Here is a 23,069-nt window from a genome sequence, read left to right as displayed (position 1 = left end):
AACAAGACTGATTTCATTGTTGCCATAGCAGTGTCTTCCTGGTGTTACAAGAAATCCTGCTCCTTCTGCTTGGAAGAAGCTCGTTGGGTATAGGTTTTCAGCTGTCAGAACACAGAGCTTCCCAAGGGCCTTTGAAGATGAAGTCCATCTGAAGTATGGTCTGATCATCTTTCAGCAAGCAGCAACCAGGCTCTCCCTCTCCTGCCTTAGACTCCAGTGTTTCTGAGTCAAATTAAGAGAGCAAATGCAGGCAGCCCTGAGTCACTCAAAACCCTTTCAGATCCAGGGGATTTCCCTGAATGTCCTTATCCAGAACAACCAGTATGTGACAAGTCTCCATGCTTTCACATACAGTTCCTCAGGCAGAGGATGGAAACCGAGGGATTTTCTGAAACTTGAATATTGAAAGCATATTGTTGGTGGGACAGCTTTTAAGAGGGCCAAATAGTACTCAATGTTTAATTCTCATGAGTTTATCTTGATGTGAAGTAACTGAGATGGGAGAACACTCTGGTGGTCTGTGACAGGAGTCTTATTTAGCAATTGCTGTGTGAGCAGAAACAGCCCTGTTGTGGAGGAAACAACCCACAACAGGGTTCTCAAAATGTCCTGGTGATGTGCCCTTGGAGAAGGGTTGTGAGGCTGCAGTGTGCAAAGGGAGTGCATCTGCTTGGGCTGGTGCTGCTCACTCACAGGGCTGGATAAGCACTGCTAGCCTGCTCCCAGTGATCCTGGGAGCAGTTTGAAAGCCACAAGGAGCCCCAGCTTCACTTCCAGCTGTAGATTTTACATTTTCATAGCCACAAGCACTTTGTCCCTCCCACCTTGTGTTAAAAATGGGTAAGTTGGTTAGACCCTTTTGACACCATGCCTCAGCATAACTCAGAGATTCATGCCCCAAACTCTTTCTATGAAAGAAACATCTTTCTGTTTTTTTCTTTTGTCTTTCAGCCCAGCCCTGAGGTTTGTTCCCTCCTGGGCATGCAGTTCAGACTGAAGACATGCAAGGCTGGGCTGGGTGAAGACTCTGCAATGTCATAATGGAAGTGAATTCCCCCCTAGGGAGCTGCTGGCGGACAAGGTGTGTCTGCCAGACCACAGCACGGCCCATCACCATTTAGTCTGGCCCGTTAAGGAGAACTTTTAATAGATATATTTATCTTTGATCACCACTAGCATCCCCTGTTACTAGCACAGGCACAGTGAAATTAATCTGGAAGCAAGCAGCTCTATTACAAAGCACAATGAATCCAGGACCTGTTGTGCCTCTGGGCCATCAAAGCCTCTTCTGTTTCCAGCACATTATACCTTGTTCTCAGCCTGATCATAATTGGCTTATTAATTAATTAATACTTCAGAGACACTGTGAAGCTGCTAAACATCACATAAAACCAACAAATATTTATATCTTATTAAACATAAAATAGGATATTTTGTAAGTAGAATTAAATTCCTTTACTGCTCACAGTTTTAAGCTTAGCTGACAGCTAGTCTTACAATACATTTAAAAATGTGAACATTTAGGAAACATTATGCAAATAGACTAATGAGATCCATGCACACAGCAGCAGATCCTGCTCGTGTTCTTGGCAAGAGGTCACCAGAACCTTCCAAGTTGGGTGCACATTGGACACATTTGCAAAAAGAGCTTTACATTGTGATACCTTCCAGAGGATGGTTTTAATTACAGGAATTTATTCTGGCACATGGATCCAGTTTTGTTGTGCTGCTTATGTCAGGCACTGCCTGCAAGGGTACCTTGGTGAGAATCACTCTGGCACTGCTTGAGCTGCCTGTCCTTTGGTGGTGGTGCCCTGTGAGCCTGTTCAGCTTGCATCTCCTCAGTGGGGCCTCCCCAGAGCACTGCAGGAGGGCCAAGAAGAGATTGTACTACGTGCCTGCAGTCTGGTCCCACTGGAGGAGTATTTTATTGGTTGACACTTATTAATTTCATCTCATTAATTTGCATCAGATAGTAATTTCCTCTCTGCTTTCTTAAGAAGTATTGGGAATGTGATTATTCTCCTCTTGCGATGAATTTCTTCTTTCATTCATTATGGCATAATTATCTCTGTGGTGTTGAAGTATCTGGTGTACTAATAACTACTAATGATCCTGGGAGTTGATATGGGGTGTATGATTTGTCCTGGCCACTGGAAAAGGTTAACACTTTGAGCTTGGCATCACGTGCACTGAAGTGCTGAAGTTTGTTATGGTATTTTGCAATATGAATTAAATAGTACAATGTTTAAAATAATCAACTTTCATGTTTATATGGTTATTCCTTTATGATTTCAATGGTCTTTAGGCTTGGAATTGAGATCTAGCCTGCCAGGGTTTAGGGAAGTCCCTAAAGACATGTGACCTTTGCAGCTCTGATCTGTGGTCTCGTGGATTTTGCAAAAGGTAGGTGATATTTGACAAGCACCAAAATCAGCAAGACTTAATTTCAACAGAAGGAGCATTATCCTAACATTTACAAGATGAAAGGTTTATTGACTAGATTAAGAATATTTATTAACTGTGCTGAGAATGACATAATTGAACAGCCCTGTTCACATTCTCCTAATGCCCTCAGGGTAATTAAAAGCACTCAGGCTGCTGCTGAGTTCTGTTTGCCTTGAATTAGCAGCCTCCTTTGTGGCTACACCTGTCACAGCAGTGCCCAAGTGTCTTCTTCAGAGAGAAGGAGCTGAGTAGGAAGCAGTGACATCCATCACACTCTGCCTCCCCAAAAACACCTGGGTATCTCTCTTGAGAAAAAGGTTGACAAGGAAGGAGAAGAAATGACAGGGTAGTTCACTGTAGAGATCCAGAACCACTCCAGACTGGGACATGGCAGGGAGAAGAGCAGCTCCTTTCCTTCTCTTGCCTCCTCCCATCCATGGTACAATAGCTTCTGTACATTATGTGTGAGGAGGTTGGGACACATTTTGTCCCTGAGCCAAGTTTATGCCTTGCAGTGTCTTGATGTTTAGGGCTAACACTGGCCCCTCTGCTCTGTGTGCTTGAGCTGAACTGCTGCAACAGCAGAATCCAAAAACTAAAAAAATACATGTTCTGTCAAGTAACTCCGTTTACTTATGTATACATTTTGACTTTCTACTCCTAAGAGTACATAACTGCTACTTGTTTTTAATGTGGATGAAAAAGTCACATTACACAATGACAGCGTCCAAAAGCTTAAGACAACTGTGAATCATTCAAGCCACAGTTTTTCTCCCTTCTGCTGCAAATTACATTAACAAATAGTAAATTATTTGCTGTCAGAACAGATAGAGACACCTCCCTTTCAGAGAGCCTTTGCATTTCTATCTCCAGTGCTGCACCTGAGAACATCCCTTCATTCACAGTGCAGCTTCCATCACTCATGACAGCATCACAGGGGAGACAGAACCTTTTCCCACCCAAAAGAAATGTGTCTCCAGGGAGTAAGTAACAAGATTCCTGTAGACCATACATACAAAAATGAACTTTACTTGTGCACAAGTTTTGGGCAGTTAAAGAAAGTTTCAAGACATACACAGTATCAGTAATCTTCTCCCCTGTATTCTTTTAAACCAGTCGATCTTAGAAATAATACTGGCTGAAAAACAACAGCTCAAAGGTCAGCCCTTTAAACCTCTCTCTCCAAGTGAGCTTCTTCAACTTCATTGGCACAGTGTCCATTAAACACCCTGATCAGGGAAACCTACCCAAGGCCTTTATGCCTTCTAGCACCCTAACTATTGCTCTTCTCAATGCCTTTGGGAGGCAAAAATAGATGTAACTCCTATGTTATGGGTGAGGAGCTGAGGCTGGGAAAGAAAGCACATACCTGGATGGGAGCCATGTGTCTAAACTCCTTAAAAACCACTCACAAACTGCTTGACAAGATTTTTGTGTAATCAGTCTATAGCAGAGCCAGGAAGTAGGAAGCAGGTCTTGGAAGGCCAGAGTTGTTGTCTAGTTGTTTGTTTGTGAAATTAAATTTCCAAGCTGTTCTAGACTCTTAACACAAATTACTGGTTTCAACTGTATAATGACAGATGCTGCAGATACAGATGCATCATTACTGCATCATACAGGCTGTGTCCACACTTCTTGCTGCCCTGCCCACCTCACCTCCCTCTGCCCCATTCCTCCTTTGCTGTGCAATTCCAGATACATTTCAACATGTTAGTTCATTATACAGGCTGGTGAGGAAAACAAGATGCAAGTGACACTCCTCTCTTGGTGCTGATGGTAACCTGAGCTTTGTTATGCTCCTCAGCGAGGTGGTGCAGCTTGGGAGGCTGCTGTGGATGGGAAAGTGACTGTAGCGAGACACCAGTAGTCAACAAGAAACAGGAAGTTACAGTTCTGTGCTAACAGCACAGAAACTGAACTCAGAGTTACCCAGGGAGGTTTCACATCACTCATTAAAAGTCAGGATGCAAGTTCATTGTTCATAGAACCATGTAGTTCATAGAAGCTGTGGTGGGAACATGGATCCTATTTTCTGTTTAATTGCAATTCATGCCCCAGTATCTCCCTTGGCCTTCAAGGAGCAATTCCTGCTTCATGCCAGAGTCAGCACACTTAAATGCAGCCTTGCTGTCTGCAGTCCCTTAGTAGAATGTTTATTTGTGCTCAACAGTTGCAGGATATCAACAAAACCACCAAGTTGTAAAGACTATCATTGCAAAACTGCCATTGCAAGAAGAAATACAGAAATTCTAGTTTAGCTGGGTGTCTGAGCTTTGGCAGTTATTGCAATTTAATTCATACAACTGGATCTCCTGAGATAATGATGAAGTTAATTGTCATTGCAAGTCCATTAGACAGAATGCCTTATCTTGATTTAAAAATTGCAATTGCAAAATGATGGACATGAGTACTCTAAGTACAAAGGTACACTGGCATCTCTGAGCAGTTTTTCAGCATGAGAGTGCTACTCATCCTACAGATACTGGAGATACAAAAATGTGATGTGCAGCCAACACACCTGTGCAGGTAAAAGCCCCAGCTTTTCACATGGACTTTGCCAAGATCAGTGAGAGGCAGCAATAAAAGTTCTCCTGGGCAACATTCCACAGACAGCACTCCAGCTTCCCAAGGAACCTCTCAAAATGCTGAATCTTGCCCTTGCTCAGTAAGCTCAGGAACAATGATTTTAGCAGTGAATTTGGAGGCAACATAAGTTGTGCCTGACTCTAAGCAGCATGTGATCTTGACAAACAGGTCAGTGCACCTCAGAGCTGCCATCCCTTCACTCCCTCCACCACCTCTAATCACACCATGCCATCTTCAGGAATTGCAACTCTCAGTGTTGACCTCTAAGCCTTATGTCTTCCTAAAGATTAATAAAACATATCAGGAGTCAGGAATCCCCTTGCCTGGCTGGCGATGCTGTGCCGGGGGCACCTCAGGACAGGGTTGGTCCTCCTGGCTAGGGAGCAGCTTATCAGCTAACACATGGCTGTAGCCAGAAAATGTTGGCAGACAATTCTCTTTGGCAGCAACTAGGTTGGAAACCGAAAGTCAGACTTTGTTTGTAACATGTTTGTTACTTTTTTGTCATGATTGTAAGTTATGTGATTTCCCAGCAGAGCCATCTAATAGAGGCAGCATTTCTGATGATACATGACTGCTACTCAGGACACAGTATCCAAATATGGAGGAGGGAGAAGACTGAGTTAGCATAGAAGTCTTTGATCTTTTATGATTTAAGAAAGTCACTGTGAATATGATATTTATTTGGAAGAAAGAAAACCTGATGGTCTGTGAGGTGAGCAGTAATCAGCCTTAGACTACCGCTAAAATAATGGCTTGATTTCCTTGTACTTGCATATTTTAGCTGCTCTACATTCTGTCATCCTTATGACAACAGTCATCACTCACTTTTATGCTAATACAGGCCACAAGCCCCATGGATATCTGAAAGCATAATTTTTATTATTGTGGTACCAAAATAACAGCAAAAGGTTTAAATGATGTTTTGTGGAGATTTACTCACCATTCAGATTCTCTGAACTAGTGACAGACTATTCTGGAGAGCTAGTGGAACTAAAATAGTTCCACTAAAACACATTGAAAGTGTTTTCTGCATAAAGACTGGAACTTAAATGAATTATTCATCTTACAAATTTGGTCCCTCACCGAAAATTTAATGCATTCTTCAACATTCACTAGAACAAAGAGAAAGACACTAAATCAGTGTGCCAGCTCTTGGACATTGAAGTTGTATCTGGACTGAACTACCACAAGCTTATGAGGACCACTCTGCCTCCAGGCACTACCATTAGTATTTCAAACATGAGGTTTCAGCCTTGGATGAAAATGCAAAGTTCAAATTAGATAAACTTTTCAGAGTCCCACACTGGAGTTTGCTTCAAAACCTCTCTCCAGAGGGCATTGAAAGGTTGGTAATATCAAATCTAACCCATTTCAAGAGCCCTGGAATTTTCATGAATTTTTTTAGAGTTTCAAACATACTTCAGTAAAAGTCCAGGAACATACTAGTTTAGAGTCCCAGTATTCAGAGGTGTCTCCCATTTTAAGGCCACTCATGTAGCATCCATAGCCCAGTGAGGTGAACACAGATGGCACGAAAATATCCTGTATACAGAAACACATTCCTCGCATTTCTATATGCAAACTCAGTAAGTAACCATCCATAACTGTTTCCCCTCTTATCCACAAGATGTATTTGTTTTGTCCTCTGTAGAGGAAGATCAGTCCTGCAGTATTTCCTTATTTATTCAGTAAAAAACATCCCATGTCTCTGTCGTGGGAGAAAATGAAGTTATGAGGTGACAAAGAAATGAAAAATAGTAATTTTGCAAATATTTCCCTCTGTGCTTTACTCTGCTGTTGAGGCCACAAGCAAGCCCAGCAGCAGCATTTCTCTGGTGATTTTTAGTTTCTGGACTACTAAACCAAGGCTGTTAAAGAGGAACAAGTGTGCCTTAGCTGGACTGAAATAAGGATCATTAGCAAGAGCCTCCATGAAAGAGCACTTGTGATCTGGCTGTGGTTCCAGCAGCTGCAAAAAGCACAAGCACTCCAGGTCTGTGTTGCTGCTCAGTCAGGAGGCAAGATGTCTCTGTCCACAGGAAAAATTCTGTCAGGAATGAGGGCCAACAGCAGAGGAGAAGGACATGAGTCTTTGGCAGTACTGCTCTCCAAGAAGAGACACAGTCACCATAAGGGAAATATTTAGCTGCTACAACATGCAGCACCTCCTTAGCTTCCTATCATTCCCTGCAACCTTCTGCCAGGAATGTGTGCTAATAGCCAAAAAAGAGGCTCACCACCTCTCCACCATGGATTGTGTCTATGAAGTATCAGCCACCCCATCCCAAAGCACTCAGGTGAAATGTTCATAACTGTCCCCCCAAGTGCTGGCCTGACTCACTGACCTCTTTGAAAAGGAGCAGAGGGGATTACAGTGCTTAGAGTGGCAGAGGTTAAACATTACCTGGCATCTGAATTCTGCTTTCTTGCAGGTAAGGCTGTATTTCAGCAGCAGGCAAGCAGTTTTTATCTCCTCAACCCAAAAATTACCGCAGGCTTACCAAGACTTGATACTTTTATAGTGTCAGTGATATCGAAATATAAATCACATGCCTGGTCTGCAATGCTACTGCTGCTGTCACTGTATCACATGCAGCAACAAACTGCCTGACAAAACTAATATGTAACAGGACAGTGAACTTTGTCTTCAGAAAGCATTACTGTGCCTAAAAGACAGGATGTTAGGACTCCCTCCACTAAACCTGCTCTTTGGTGCCTCAAGCTGTAAGGAATGCAGAGAGCATCTAGCCTTCCCCTCCCAGTGGCTTTTGCTGTGGACTGGGAACCCATGAAAACTTGGGACACTTCTAGGAATTATTATGAAATATTTCTAGTTTGTGTCAAGTTGTGTGGCTTTGTGTGACAGGCATTTACCATTAGGTAAACTACTTTAGGTAGGAAGGTATTTACTCCATTTGCTTATGTCAAACTTGTCAAAAACAGATGATAAAAATTGCTTTGAGTCAAATAAATGTTTTTTTCAAGTTCAAATATTGTTTGGTTAAGTTTGTTGTTTTTTTTTTTCTTTTTATTCTCAGCTATTATTCCTTTATTTTCTTAGTTATTTTTATGTTCAGGCTAGATTATTTTCAGACTCTACTCTGGTACAGGTATGTTGACTCAAAACAATTAATGATTTCTTTGGATTTGCTCTCTGCTTCCCAAGCTGATTTTTAAATCTAAAACCCAAATAAGTCTCTCCCAATTGATTACCAGCTTGCCTCTTTCCTGGCTTTTTATGGTAGCACATGAGTGCTTTAGCATAGAATGGTAGGAAAATGCAGTCTCCAGTAACAAAGTGCTTCTCAGCCCCACCCAGTAAAAACATGGGTTAGCTCCAAGAATGGAAAACAAGCTGTGAAGTGAACTCAAAAGGCACAGATCCTCTGCACATCTTACCAAAGAAGGAAGTGTTCCTCTTGGTCCAAAGCCCTTCTGACTGACTGTCTTGTTGTTTTATCCAGCTGGGGACCAAAATTGCAAAATGCAGTGGGGAGAAAGGCAGATTAACATCAGTGGGCTAAGAGAGTATGTGCAGGTAGAAGCTGCTTTTTTTGTTAGTAGGTAACACTTGCAGGAATGTGCAGTATTGTTGCATTTATGTGTGGCAAATACAGCATAGCAAAGTGAGTAAAATTCTTCGTTAAAGGTTAACAGATGAGGGATATGAGCTGATGATTGAATTGCATCTACAATTATGGAGACACCAGAGACTAAACCTCTGATGGTTCGACTTATGAGCATGCCACAGAATTTTTAAAAAAATTATTTTGAGGCCTAGCTGGCTCCACATATTTTATTTCAGGCCTTAGGTCCTTGAGGTTAATAAGCTCTTCAATATTTGCTTCTTTTGGCACTGGTAAAACTGATGCCAGGAGGCAGCCAGCTGTGCAGAACCTGCCCTGGTAAAGAAAGCTCACCCCACAAGGGACAGCATGTCCTTGAAGGATCATAATTTGTAATTATTACATTCCATTCTCCAGTTTCATGGATATCCTGAAAAAATACCTCCTGCCCAAAAAAAAAAAAAAAAAAAAATCATTCCGCTTTGCAGGTCAACAATTTTTTACCCATAAAATGCAAATATCACTTGCTAAAAGCTAAGAGGGCACACTGGTTTCCTGGTAGCAGTGTGCTAGCAAGAGAGTGCTTCTTGTTCCCATCATGGGAAAAACACAACGGTGCTGGGAGCAGACACTTCCAGAAAGCTTTGGCTGTTTGCAACTCCTTTCAGCTCTGGAAGCCAAGTATTGCCAGAAGGGTTAAAACCTCCAAAAAGAAGCAAGACACTGAGTAGCAGTGTCTGAAACTCCATGAGGAATCCTAGGGACACCTGTGCTCAGCAGCCTCTATTAGGAGTAAGTTCTACTTGGAGATCTGCCCAGGGGAATGCTGCTATTGCAATTAGCTACTTTTCTTCTGGAGCATCTCCCACCCTTAGGGACCCCAAAAATGCAGTTCAACAGAGGGACGCAGCAATGGGGTGTTTCAACCACAAATACTTTACCAATATTCAGCTGGCAGCCATTTCTACATGGGCAAGGGGACAGAGGAAACATCATTGTGGCTTTATGTTACTGCAGAAGATTTCATGCTTCTAGTTAATTTAGATGTAAGCAAGAGCTGGTTACTCCTAGAATAGGGGAGCAGCCCTTCCTCTTTTTAAGTCACTGAGTCTTTTAAGATCAAATTCAACTGTCCTGGACATGTGTTCACTGCAGTTTCTTTCAGAGTGAATCCTCGTTGCTGTCAAATGTTGGATTGCTATGGCCTCCCATATTTCCTTCTACTGTTACTGCCACAGAATCTGAGAAGAAGGTTTCATTCAGAGGTGGCCAGGCTGAGTCCTGCTCCAACACATGCTGCAGCCTCTTGTAGTGGCTCTTTGAGTGGTACCGGAATGTCTTTTTCAGGAGCAGCCACAGGGGTCTGTTCTCAACGACTGCTTCCTGTAAAGGTAAAAGCAAAAAGAGGGTTTAAGAGGACCTGGACAGACATTTACTCTTCATCCAGAGTACAAACAGGGGGAAAACAGTGGACACCCAGATCTCCCACCTGCCCTGCTCTTCCATGTCCCTTAAACAGCCTTTTATTGACCACATTTCCTACCAGCTCCTCCAGAGTTCTCCACCAGAGAACTGTGACCAGTTCCTCCTGAGAGTCTTCAGGTTCTGAGCAGAAAACACCACAGATTGCCCATATTTTTCTAACCTGGGGCAGGGTTCCCACTCACCAGAGGGAAGAAAAGGTGGCTATGCCTTGCATTCCCTTATCATTCAGATGGAGTGCTTTAAGAAAAGGGAGCAAGGATGAGGTAGCAGCAATTACTCCTGTTTTACTAGATATTCCTAAATTGAGCTGAGGAGGAGGGAGAAAGAGCAAGACTTGACAATTTTATCTCTCTAGTAGTGCTGACCAGCACATTCAAGGATGCACACTCACCTCAACAAGGAAGGACACAGCCAGTGTGACTGCAAGCATTCCCACCATGGAGATTCGCCACACGGTAGGGGTGCAAACGAGCTGGGGGAAAAGCAGGAGAAGCTACTCAGCAATGAATCCACAGTAAACACTGGTGGGCACTTGTGCAATAGAACACAGAATCATTTAGTTTGGGAAAAAGCTTAAAGGTCATTAAGCCAAACCATAAGCCTGGCACTTTTAAGTCCACTGCAGTGCCACAATTACGCTTCTTTTAAATACTTCCAGGGATGATGGCTCAACCACTTCCCTGAGCAGTCTGTTCCAGTCTGTAACCTTTTCAGTTAAAGATTTTCCTTAATCTCTAGTCTAAACTTTCCTTGGCACAACCTGAGGCCATTTCCTCTCTCACTTGTTACATGGGAGAAAAAAAGTGACACCCACCTTGCTACAACCTCCTGTCAGGTAACTGTAGAATTGAGATCTCCCCTGTGCCTCCCTTTCCTGAGACTAAACAAACACAGCTCTCTCAGCCACTCCTTACATGACTTATGTTCCAGATCTTCAGCAGCTTCATGTCATAAAAAGCTAAACTCCCAAACTGGCTTACCCTGCTGATAATACTGCTATTTGTCTTGAGGAATTACTGATAAAGATGCTTTTTAATCTATGATGCAGTCGAGAAACCCATCCTTTAAAACTGCAAGAGGAAATCTAACTGCCTTTTTACTAATATTTCTAATATTAAGAAGTAGTTCAAACTGAGTATTTCAGCCCCAAACCCAGTTCCAGTTTCCCAGAGATGGGACTGGCTTTCTTTCTCCTTTTGGAGATGCAGCTCAGATTCACAATTTGGATCAGCAGTTTCTCCAGGGCTAGGCTTTTGCAGAGGTTTTTATTGCTACTCCCTCATTTTCTCTTCTCAGCGATTCCAGTGAATTCCCTCCAGACTTCTTGGGCTGGGAGTTTCGCAGTTCTCCCCAAATGCATTTTATCCCCTTGCAGCTGCAGTGCTGAAAAATGTCCTGTGCCACCACAGTCCACAACAGGACGATGACTTGCTTTAAAGTGCCATCTCGTGGCAGGTTCTCTAACTGGGTTTGCCTGCTGAGCCGGGCTCTGCAAATAGTTACAGGCAAGAGTGATAAGTGGACTGCTTGACATTTAAAATCAAGACCCGGACCCTTTGACTATATTTATTTTTACAAATTCATTAATCCCATATCTAAACCGACTTTCTAACTGACATGCAAACATACAGGACTGGAAGCTGCATTTTGTTCAACATTTGTGACTCAAAGCCACTGTTCTGATTGCAAATGTACGGAAAAAATAGCTGTGTGGTGCTTTTCAGGTTTTGTTCCTGTGACTCCTACAGCAAGACTGAGAGTGTCACAGTAGAGGAGGTTAACATCTCCCAGCCTCAACATACTAATTGTCAGCTCCACTGACAACCCTGTCCTTCAGCTGATGTAGATCTTATCCTGCTCGCACATTTCCTTTGGGATGGATTTGCACAAGACAAGTCCCAGCTTGCATTCTGCCAGATGACATAAGTCAAGCCTTATTGGTATTTATTAATCAAGGATCAAGACAGATCCTCTCTTGCCATGGCAGCCTCACTATTCTTTCCCTCTAATTGTTCCTCCCAAAAACTGCTTTGGGAAACTGCAGGCTACCTAAAATTTAAACAGGGAACCTGTTTAAAGCCCCCTGAAAAGACTGGGGACTGGAACTGAGAGCTGCTCCGAGTGCCAAGTGGCAGGTTTTGGCAAGAGGGCCTTTGTGCAGAGTAGCACAGCTTGAGAAACACAAGAACATGATGCTTTATTTCAAACTCACAGAGCCCAGCCCTGTTCTGCTCCTGGCTTCAGAAGCCACCAATATACCACACATAAGCTTAGTGATGTTATCTTCTGTTGCTTGGACAATGTGCTGAAACAATCAAAATTACAAGTGCAGCTGTCGCGCTGAATGCACAGATACACAGTTTGGAGACACTGTATTTCCAGAAGTTTCTGCAAACCCATCATCTAAAATCCACCTCTTTAAATATGATTTGTCTTTAGAGATGCCATATCTCGCTGCAAAAGTCTGTGCCTTTTGTTAAAACAATCCCTGTGTGCTTATAATGGACTGGCAGTAGGAAGAAAATCCCCTTTAGAACAATACTCACATCCATCTTGGAGTAGAGATCATCAATGTCAGCAAACATCAAGAAGAGGCAAATGCCCAGCTGCCCTATGAGCACCAGTATGAACACATCTGAAGGGATAAGAGCAAAGAAAGAAACCCACAGGTTTATGAGCATTCTCAGCTGTTTGCCTTTACTGTAGAAGATTGTAATAATTTTCTGTGTTACACAGCCATCAAAAGAATCCATGAGATATAAAGGAATTTTCAGCAAGAGAAAAATGAATAGAGTAAAACCCCAGCTTTACTAAATCAAGTGGATATATGTGGGTGTGGGACAAGCATTTTAGCCACAGATTTAAAACACCAAATGGGTATTTTGAACAATTGATTTGACCTTCTATATCTGAGAAGCTTTATAGCTTTCCAGTGAGTCTCTCTCTGATCACAGTATATTCTGTGATTCAGAAAAATGGCCAGGATATAGTCTTGATCTTCTTAATATGGTTAGGAAGGCTGCCTTCAACTTCAGCGATGTCAAGACTTTGGTCTTGATCAGGATCTAAAGAGTCTAAGTAATGGAGAACCTATTGCCTTCTCTATCTATAGGTAAATGTTCCAATGATAAGTAAATTCATTTTCTCTTCAGCTGGCATGCACCAAACTTCATCCTCCACCCACTCATTTTTGTTTTGCCTTGTTTTGGGAGACTGATGACCGACTTTCCTGCTGTCTACAAGGAATGTCCCCTCCTCACTATTACTATACTGACACATCAAAGCCATGAAACCTGCTGCATTATTTTAACTCTTCAGTAAAAATAATAAAAAAGAGCTGAAGAGAGTTTTGTCTAAGAGCATGCCGCAGTATTTGTCCCAAAGAGAAAAAGAACAGCTCTTCCATGACTCACTGCATCTTCTGGAATTGTCACAGACATATGTGCTCATATTCCCTCCACATGACAGTCTCTGTCCTGATTTTTTGGCTGACATAATTTTGGTCAAGTTTAATTTTCCCCTATTAAACGGACCTCCTTATATAAGTTGACTTATATATCATTTCTTCTCTCCCCATACTTACAGTTGGTGTAGATGGGTTGCCTGAAAGGCTTTCCTTTGGAAAACACTAGTGCTACAATGAGGCAATTGATGGTACTTAGCAGCCACACTGTGGTGTTTTCATAGCTCTTGAAACCATTGTCTGTTTGCTCATGGGCTCCATCTCTCATCCCATGGAGCCCCAGGCCGGAGGATGAATTCCTCTCATGGTTGTTCACTGACAAGCAGGCACTGAAAAAGAGTGTCACACTGCTCAGGGGATGGTCATTGTCCTGGGTATTTCCCCCAGCTTCCACTATTCACTATCAGGAATCCTCTCTCACAGCCATGATACAGGTTATTGGCAATGCCCACTATCTCACCACTGGTTGAGCTTGCTGAACTTGTCAGAGCTTGAGCTCAGACCTGGTCTCTCCTGCAATCAAATCCTCCTTTCTGTGCTCAGCAAAAGCATTCTTACCACATGAACTGTGTGTGGCAGGTCACTGGAGAGCTTAGGGACCTCAGACAGCACTGGTTAAAGAGTTTGCACCCTGTGGGCAGCACAGGGTCTGCTGCAGCTGCTCATCAGGCCTGCACCAGCTGATCAATAGTTTTACACAGAACTGCCCCACTAGGTCAACCCTGTGGTATCCAGAGTCCCAGAGAGGGGTCCTACCTGTGTATATCGGTCTGGGAATACCAAGGCTGCTCCTGGACCACCACAAACCCGAAGATCTGCATGCTGAGGCTGAAGAGGATGTTAAGCACAACAGAGAGCAGCAATGGGGGTGAGATGAGCTGGCTTGGAGGCCTGTAGGGGACCAGCTTTGGATAGGCACGTGTGAAACTCACTGAAACATGCACAGATGAGTTTACTAGTGTGTCCAAAATACAAACAATGATGCTGTGTAATACTGACTGTATCAATGGCACTTTTGCAGTCTGTAATATTCGTAATAAAACATACAAAGATTGTATCAAGTACAAAACACAGAATTGTTTTCTTACAAAATCATATTGACACAGAAGAGGTTAACTAATGTCATCTATCATGAGGTATTTTTGAAAAATAAAATGTTGGCTTTTTATTTTATTTGGCTACTGTCAGGCCCAAGATTATGATGATATACTCATGCTCTTCTCTTTCTGTCACTTGTCAGCTGTGGCTTGGGATTTTTTTGCTGCCCATGTTCTGTTCATCCAGGTTATTTGAGCTGGAGAAGGACAGCATTACTTGACACAACAGGTTTTCCTCTGTTCTTAGGCTTAACAAAATTATCCAGACTTTGAGTAAAAGAGTTATGCACAAAGCTTTGATGCAATTCCAGATAAACTACTTACAGCAATGTAGCTTTTGGCATGCAGTGTTGTTGTGGCTGACCTTTTAAGGCTTCATTTCATCAAAGTCTTTTCCTGTTTGTGTTCCAGCAAGGATAGAACATACCAGGATGTGGTTTTGCTATATGCTTTTCATGGCCCTGTCCTTGCCATACCTGCTTCTAAAACTTTCCCTGCACTTATTCTGTCTCAATAAAATTGTCTTTCTGCCTCAGCACTGGTTTCCCCTCTTATTCTTGGCTTACAGCTCCCTGCTCTGTAGTGTCTGACATCTGTCATTTCTTTCTTCTCAATTTTCACTTTTCTTTCAGGGCTCTGGTTTACAAGCTTCAAATGTGAGCTGGACTCATAAAAGCTAATCCCTGCTTTTTCATTTGGGCATGGAGTCAGGTGTCTTCTTAATCTGCCTTGCTAAGTCAACCGGAAAGTGCCTGAATAGACTTTCCACTGCACTTGATGTGGGTTTACTCCTTGGTCCTAAAAACAGCAGCCCAATTAGCAACAACCTACACACTCAGCAAATGCACCACTAAGTACTTCCCATATTTAGGGCTTTTCTCAAACAAGACCCCTCTTCTACTAATCCAAACATCCTGTATTCTATATAGAGGAACTTTAGTCTGCAGAAAGCTTGGCCTCTCTTTTCTTCCTTTCTCTATCTACAATTATGTATCTCCAAGGAGGAGAAAAGTATTTGAGATCATTCCCTCATTAATACATAGGATGTCTAAGGGGCTTACTTGTCACACCAATTACGGTGGTAATAGCCAGATCTTGGAACAAAAATTGGTAATTCCCAAAGGAGTTTAGTTGCTGAAAAGAGGAAAACAAAGAAAAAAAAAAATCACAAATCAGACATTTGCCATGGGCATGTTTATATTGTCTCCAGAAAGCTGTATTATATCCATGGAGCTCCTGCTCTGTTTGTTCTGAAGTGCTGCTCTGCTGTTTGTTCTGAGATGCTGCTCTGCAGATAAGGAGACCACACCTTTCACCACCCTGCCAATAGGTTCCTCACCATTGGGCCTGCGGTGAATACTCTCATTTTGCACACTGTTTGGACTAACTACACTTTCAGTTCACTCCAGGCAATAAAAGAGAAGAATATTTGAAGAGACTGCTTTCTCACTGCTGGGTTCTTCTGAACACAAAGCCCTCCTCTCCATCTGGGAAAAAGCCATGCAAAAGTGGTTTAAGGCACTCCAGGGGATTTGCTTACTGTCAAGTTAATTCATGCTTTAAATGCTGAATAAATTGTAACAGCATATGCTTACACCAGATTCTTCCTTTTCACAGACATATGCCCTCATCCGAAACACCATTCAGTATCTCAGCTTTCTTTCTGCCCAGCTTGGATCTCAAGCCCTCTGGCTGAAGTTAGTGGGAAGAATCTTGCCAGTTTTCTATTGGAGGGCCGTATGATCACACCACAGAATTTTGCAGCTCAGGTAAAGGTAAATATCCATCTCCCAGTCTCATGTAGTTTTTATGCCCTATTGCTCCTACAAGGAAATAGAAGCTTATCCACTTCCAGCCAATGTGTTCCCAATACATACCCAGTAAAGCAGGAGAACACCAAGGTACTGAATTATGCTGTACAGTGCCATGTACTTGAACATGCAGAAGGAAGTGACAAGAGCAGCACGGCCTTCCCTGTGTGAAGACATAAATAAAGTACAGCAATTAGGTGGTGGGTCTGTCCTGGTGCCAGTTCTCCCAAAAGACTGTTGAAAAACAAGGCATGTGTCACAAGCAGAGAGGCCTTTACCAGTATCTTGCTGGGAGGTGAAAGAAATAAAATCTGACCGAAATGAAAGTAAAATCTTCACTTGCAGAGATCTTGTTCAATAAAATGGGCTTGATTCCTGTCACCTGTATTCTGTAGACTACAATTTACCCCAGCAACTTTTTCTGCTGACATTAATAGTGTAGGTAGCAAACTCTGTATGAGGAAAAACTTACAAAGCCAAGCAGCTGCTCAGTGAGTTCAGAACTAACAAGTCTTCTCCTCCTACACTGAACATACAATATCCAGTCAGGATAATGCTCTCTCCCTGGCTGCTCAAATGCCCCAGTAAGGAAAAGCAGGATCCTGGCAAAATAGATGCCATATTTTACTGGCATAAGTTATCAGAGTTAGGACCAAAAATTCATTTACAGGTTGGCTGATGGACATTTGTTTCAGCTTTATGGAGTGTTGTTAATTTTGTTATTTCTTTTGCATTTAAAATACTTTTGATGACATAAAGCTCAACTGTAAATGTCTTCCTCTTGTGATAATTAATGTATCTTCAAGGAATTTCAGATAGGGACTAGGCAAAAGGCAATTTCAAGGTCAAAGACTTTTTTTCTCTAGATATGCATATTGTGACTTGATAGGAACACCCAAGCCTAATATTGAGAGGAGTGGGAACTTCCTTCTTTATGAAATAGGAAAGAAAACCTCATGCTTACCTGATTAGCTCTGGAACACAGGCTATGCTGGGCGTTCGGGATGTGAAAGGTGAAGCCACAGACGCCTCCTGCTCCGACAGGGATATCCCTGCATGTGCCACTTTCAAAGCCTGAAAGTCACATTCCTCCTCAGTGCTCACCAGGAAGGCACAGCATCTTACATGCCAGCCAAGCAGTGACCCCTTGTTACAGGATGTGCTCTGTGACAGCAGTCCCTCTTCACTCCCTGGGTGTGCTCCACCCTGAGGGTTCCTCCAGTGAGATGCCAAGTCCAAGGAAAGAATGGGGATGAGAGCATGGGAAAGTTCATTTTCCACAGACCCCACAGCCATCCACTACCTGCTGCAGAGGACACGTTTGGCTCTGCCTCCTTTTTTAGCACTTGTTTGTTCCCATGCTTTATGCAACTAGTCTGGGTTCTCTGCTTGCCCTCCCCAGGAGAATCTTCTGGTGGTTTTTGCAAGGAAAATGAACCAGTCTTTGAGATAACAAAACGCAAAAATCTCTGCCTAGGACAGCTCTTGCATTGTAAGGACCATACAGTGGGATGAGGTCTAAATCAATACTGCTGATAGCACAGCTGCTCTGTGAAGAAGTGGTAGATTCCCATCTTCAGCATGTGCTCAGTTTGGAATATTCTACTGGCATTGCATTATTTTCTCATTTTTAAAATATACTGTAAAAAAGTTCACTTACCCCACAGTCATTGGCTCCATCTCCACACATGCACACAAAGTAACTAAAAAATAAAGTGATAAGGCAAATGATGAATCAGACCCTGCTCCATGCGAGCCATTTATGCAAGTCATACAAGACTTTTGTTAAAAGCCTTTCTAGAAAGTTAAAGCCTGTCTGGCCAGACAGCAGTTGAGGTGCTCACAACTGCACACACCAGGCTGATAATCTGAAATGCTCAAATCTAAAGCTCACCTTGCTCTAGGACAAGGCCTGGGGCTAGCTAGGTGAAATAAGGGTGAGGGTCTTCAAAAACTTGGGAAAGAGCTGAGCAACAGGCAACAAGATGCTTGTGATTCAGAAATAGATCTACCTCTCTCTCTCTCTCTCTTTATATTTATTTATGTATGTATTTATTTATTTCTATCACTGTGACTGTGAACAATCCAGACTGCCCTGACACATTTTCTAACCCATCACATTGAGCCAGCAGTAGCACAGTAAAAAGACAGCAAGCTCAGAGAAGCTGCAGTGCTGGGAGAGATTCTTATAAATCCTGGGGAGACAAGTGTCAATCCTTCAGGCCCAGAGAGAAGATGAAGGTTGATATGAACAAACAAAATCCAGGACCAGGGAGGTATTTGATCTTTGGCAGGTTGACAAACCAGAATTGAGTTCTGTGTCTCTTTTTTAACAGATTTTTGGAATTTAATTGCCAACTTGCAGATGTCTGAGGGTTTCAGTTTTGTGCAGTTCCATGAAACTATGCTAGACAAAAGCTAGCTCTTACTAGACTCTTTACAAGCCTGTGAATTCAACAAACACTTTCAAATTCATTAGGAACTTACTCCAGCTTTTGAAACTCTTCTACAAGACTGGATTTCTGACTAGGAGACATTCTAGCAAAAACTGTTCCATTCAGTAAGAGCTGTAAGGAGAAAAATAGGAAACTATTTTTTAAAAACTTTAAGTGATTTCAGTAATAATTTGAATTAAAATCACCAAATATCACATTTATAAACAACTGATTCTACACTCTGAAAGGAGGGAAAGGCTGATGATCAAAGATAAAGGGTATCTTAATCAATTATTTTGAAAAAGTAACAATGACAATGAGGACAAGAGGCCTGGTATGCCATTTGAGTTACCTGATGAACACAGATTGCCAGGCAGGGAATTATAAGAAGAGAATTTGTGAGAATTCATGATAGTCTGTCCATGGAACAGACAAGCTATGCTGAATTGCACCATGTGTAATATCACATTTTCTCCTGTTTTCCAAAACAGGTCAGAGTCAGTGCTGTGCCAGGAGTAGGGATTTGGGCACAAATGTTTCAAATCATGTCCTCACACCTTAAGGCATGCCTGCTTCTCTTATGTGCAGAGAAAAAATACAGGGATTTGCAGATCCTTCCCTATATAATAATACCAGAGATTCATCCATCCTATAAGTATTTCAGGGTTACAATTGTTCCCAAAGAGGTCCTGATACAGATCTCTTCAGCTAATTGTACCAGGACAATTCATATCTCCTGAATGGCAATGGTATTCCAGTTACATAATCCAGATCTTACCTTTGGAAGTAAGTGCCTGAAATGGTGTGCTACAATTTGGTAAGATTTTCCACTCATGGCAAAATGATACTGGCCTGATCCCAATGCCAGTCTGATTCCTGGCTCAGTCTGAGTGTCATCCTCCTACAAAAAGAGATGGAATGAGTGCTGTGCCCAGGCCCTCAAAAGCTACTCTGCATTTACACAGACACTACTACAAAGTAAAGGGCATACTGTGAAGAGGGTACTTTTGAAGGCTCTGGGAAACTTGGATTCACGGCCCATGGCCTTTGCTTGATTTGTAAAGGTGTTGAGGCATATAAGGCCAGTAATTTCAGTGTTAACTGGGTTTCATTGTATGAGTTCTATCAAATGGATTGCTGCATTTGGTAGAATTCATGCAACAGTGCCAGTCTGGTGGGCTGCACTGGAAGTGAGAGGGACTAAAGCCAGCAGATGTGCACCACATCTAAGGAAGTCTTTGTGCAGTGAAACACAAGGCAGAAGTTGCTCAGGCTGAGGAACCACTGCAGATATTCCCTGCCATCTGCCTGACTCTGTACTTCCCAGAGAGGGCTCAGCACCTTCAGACTAACTCTTCAGGGAGAAAGTAACTGGTCTTTTTCCCAGCTTCTCTCAGGAGATGCTTGATGAAATAAATTTCTTGGCCTGGCTTGCCTATGATTCACTGTGTACGTGCAATTTCTCAGCAGTGGGTCCGTGTTTTAGTTCTGCAGGTATGGGAAAGTGCTAACACTCTACCTGCTTGAACAGGGCTGGTTTGTTCAATGCAGCTCCACAGATTTTAAGTCCACATCTATACCATCAAATTTGTCTTGCAGGAAAAGCAAGCATTTAAACTGGCATCAGCTAAGCATGAGGGTTAGAGACAAATTTTTCTGATGTTTCTGCAAAGCTGGTCTCAAACCCAGCTAGGCAGTTAGCAAAAATGTGTTCACAGGATAAAATGCTAGGAAGTAAACTCTAGGGGAGCACATTTTTATAAAGATCTCCTCCCATAAACACTGTTCTAGCACATATTATGCTGGTGAATGGCAGTTCTCTGTTATACTACCATAACCCCACTCCTTGTTTAAAGCATTCCATCCTAGTTTGTTTTCCTGCTGCACAAAACCTGCTTCTGATATGCTCACCAGGCTTCTGTAGTCTTCAATTTTGTTTTCTTCTAGGGATTTCCAGGTTATAGATGCTGAAAAAGATCCAGGCACTTTGTTTGCTTCCACAAGAATCACTCTGTGTGTTGGAGCTATCATGCCAGCATTTTTGGCAACTGTTATAGCTGTCTGAATGTTGTCCCCTACAAAAATCAAAGGAAGTGTTATCTAAACATTTCTGCAGTGAGGAATTGTTTATTCATTAGCCTGAATTCTGAGTTTTCAAATATATCAAGAAGAATTACTAAAATTTCAGTGTCTGCGCATAAGTTTTTTATAAAGATTAAAACTTTGCAGATAAGGTTTGTCTCAATCAATAAACATATTTTCATTTGAAAAAGAAACATTTTGATCTGGACATGAAGTATTTTCATATTCAGCTCGAAGAAATCTGTATGGGGAATGTGCTCCTAGATTATTTGTTTTAAACAAAAACAGTAAGGGGTTCAATGCTCAGTTGCTGCTGGTATCCTTGATTCTCATTGATTGGCTTTGGTGTATGTGGGCTGAAAGGGGTGAGGCCCAAGTGTTTGGACAATGGAAAAACTTGGGGTTATTTTATCCAAACCCTGGTTTGGATTTGGATAGAATAGCCCTTCGAGAAGAAGAAAAAAGATAGGCAGGCACTGGTAGGCATGAGTTACAGATGTCAAAAGCAGACATGGCCTGGTGAAGTTGCCAGGGACAACATGGTTCACCTTATGTCATTTTTAAAACAGAGATGCTTCTTGGATTGAATATCCATGCCTTCCAACCAGTGGTGTTGACAACAGAAGACTTTTCACTTAAACATTGTTGGACTGCCTGTGTGGGCCAGTGACCACAAAAACAATCCACCTTTTTTAGGTACCTGTTACCATAACACTCCTGATGCGGGCAGCACTGAGCTCTTCCAGAACAGGCTTTGTGTCCCTCTTTAATCGATTCTCCATTATCAGCAGGCCCAGGAATGTCAGATCAGATTCTACCTCCTCCCTAACAGTTAAAAAAGAGACAGAAAGATTTAATTATTTATTTTCCCTTTATCACCATTGGATTTGGCGATAGCCAGTTATAACTATCAACTGTCCCACCTAACTCAAAAGAATTAAAATAATTTGTTTATTTTCTGCAGACCCAGGATGTCTGTCTTTTGCAGTGCTATTTCAATACCAGCAGTGCTAATTCAGTACCAGAACCCTGAATTTCCTGCAGGACTCCCAAACTGTGGTGGTCTGGTTTGAAAAGTCCCTGCACACTAGACCTTCTTATTTGAGGACTGTACAACAAAGAAACACACCTTAGTTAAAGTGTCTACTCCTCTTGACAGTAAGAGCAAATAGCCTGTGGTAATTTGTTTTCCCCAATTTCCTCCAATTCTGTTTTCCCCTACGTTTTTCCTTTCACCTGTGCTATTGCTTTTTTACAGTTGCACATATGTAGTTGAGAACAGAACTGAGTGGACACCCCACCCCTGAGTCATGAACTAGAGGTCTCTCAGGGACACAGGTCGACTGAAGAATCTGAAAAGAAGAAAAGCTTTCAAGCATTCATTTTAGACACCAAGGAGATGCCAAACACTTGCATGGCAGTCAGAATAGCTGAGTTAGGTGGTGCCTGAATGGTCATTGCTTTCACAGCAGATCTGGTATATGACCAGCAGCTTTCTTCTTTCTCTTGGCAGCATAAACATCACACATGCTGTAACTGCATAGGCAACTGCAAAATCTGGACCATTTCACACACATTTGCTCGTTGGGTGGAAAGGTCTGTTATGACACCTGTGACAAGATTTATGTAACCACTTGCACTATACCTCAGTATCATCAGCCCTTTCAGCAAAGCAAAAAACCCTGTGAAAAAGCAAGTGAGCCTCACCTGGATTAGGACCTGTAGCTAGTAAAGACAGAGGTCAGCAGATGCTCAGTAACTGCAGATATTTCAGAAGTGGTGATTCTAGAGTATCACATACAAAAGCAAAAGGCTTTTGGAAAAAACTATATGGATTCAAGTGAGAAGTGCTTCTTTGTGAAGTACAGTTTTTACAAAACTAATACCCCAGGCATAACAGAAGAGTTTGCTAACTTCAATAGAAACTAAACAAGGCAAAAGCAAGAAAGCTAAATGAGTGAACTAACAGAACAGCAGAAGACAGTTTGCTCTGGGCTTTGTGGTTTTCAAAACCCTAACCCTAGGCAGAGCAGTAAAAGCAGCCTTGGGCCAAGGCTGGTTCCAAGGAGAAAGCTGTGGAGGAAGCCATGTCT

General features: G+C 42.3%; 1 protein-coding gene across 1 annotated transcript in view; it reads right to left on the bottom strand.

Moving 5' to 3' along the window:
• Nucleotides 1-9,764: 9,764 nt before the first annotated feature.
• Nucleotides 9,765-23,069, bottom strand: part of ATP13A4 (ATPase 13A4) — a 36,711-nt gene continuing 23,406 nt past the window's right edge. Inside the window, exons 18-30 of the mRNA XM_005418949.2 lie at nt 21,677-21,801; nt 20,806-20,969; nt 19,673-19,795; nt 18,947-19,026; nt 18,120-18,162; nt 17,424-17,533; nt 16,526-16,622; nt 15,710-15,782; nt 14,308-14,482; nt 13,672-13,880; nt 12,635-12,723; nt 10,480-10,560; nt 9,765-9,986 (exon numbers count right to left, since the gene is read on the bottom strand). Of these exons, the coding sequence (XP_005419006.1) occupies nt 9,765-9,986; nt 10,480-10,560; nt 12,635-12,723; nt 13,672-13,880; nt 14,308-14,482; nt 15,710-15,782; nt 16,526-16,622; nt 17,424-17,533; nt 18,120-18,162; nt 18,947-19,026; nt 19,673-19,795; nt 20,806-20,969; nt 21,677-21,801 (1,591 nt within the window). The remainder of the gene's footprint in view (nt 9,987-10,479; nt 10,561-12,634; nt 12,724-13,671; nt 13,881-14,307; nt 14,483-15,709; nt 15,783-16,525; nt 16,623-17,423; nt 17,534-18,119; nt 18,163-18,946; nt 19,027-19,672; nt 19,796-20,805; nt 20,970-21,676; nt 21,802-23,069) is intronic.

Source organism: Geospiza fortis, unplaced genomic scaffold, assembly GCF_000277835.1.
Source record: "Geospiza fortis unplaced genomic scaffold, GeoFor_1.0 scaffold172, whole genome shotgun sequence".
Classification (NCBI taxonomy): domain Eukaryota; kingdom Metazoa; phylum Chordata; class Aves; order Passeriformes; family Thraupidae; genus Geospiza; species Geospiza fortis.
Note: the sequence above shows the minus strand (reverse complement) of the source record. Positions and strands in the feature narration are given on the sequence as shown.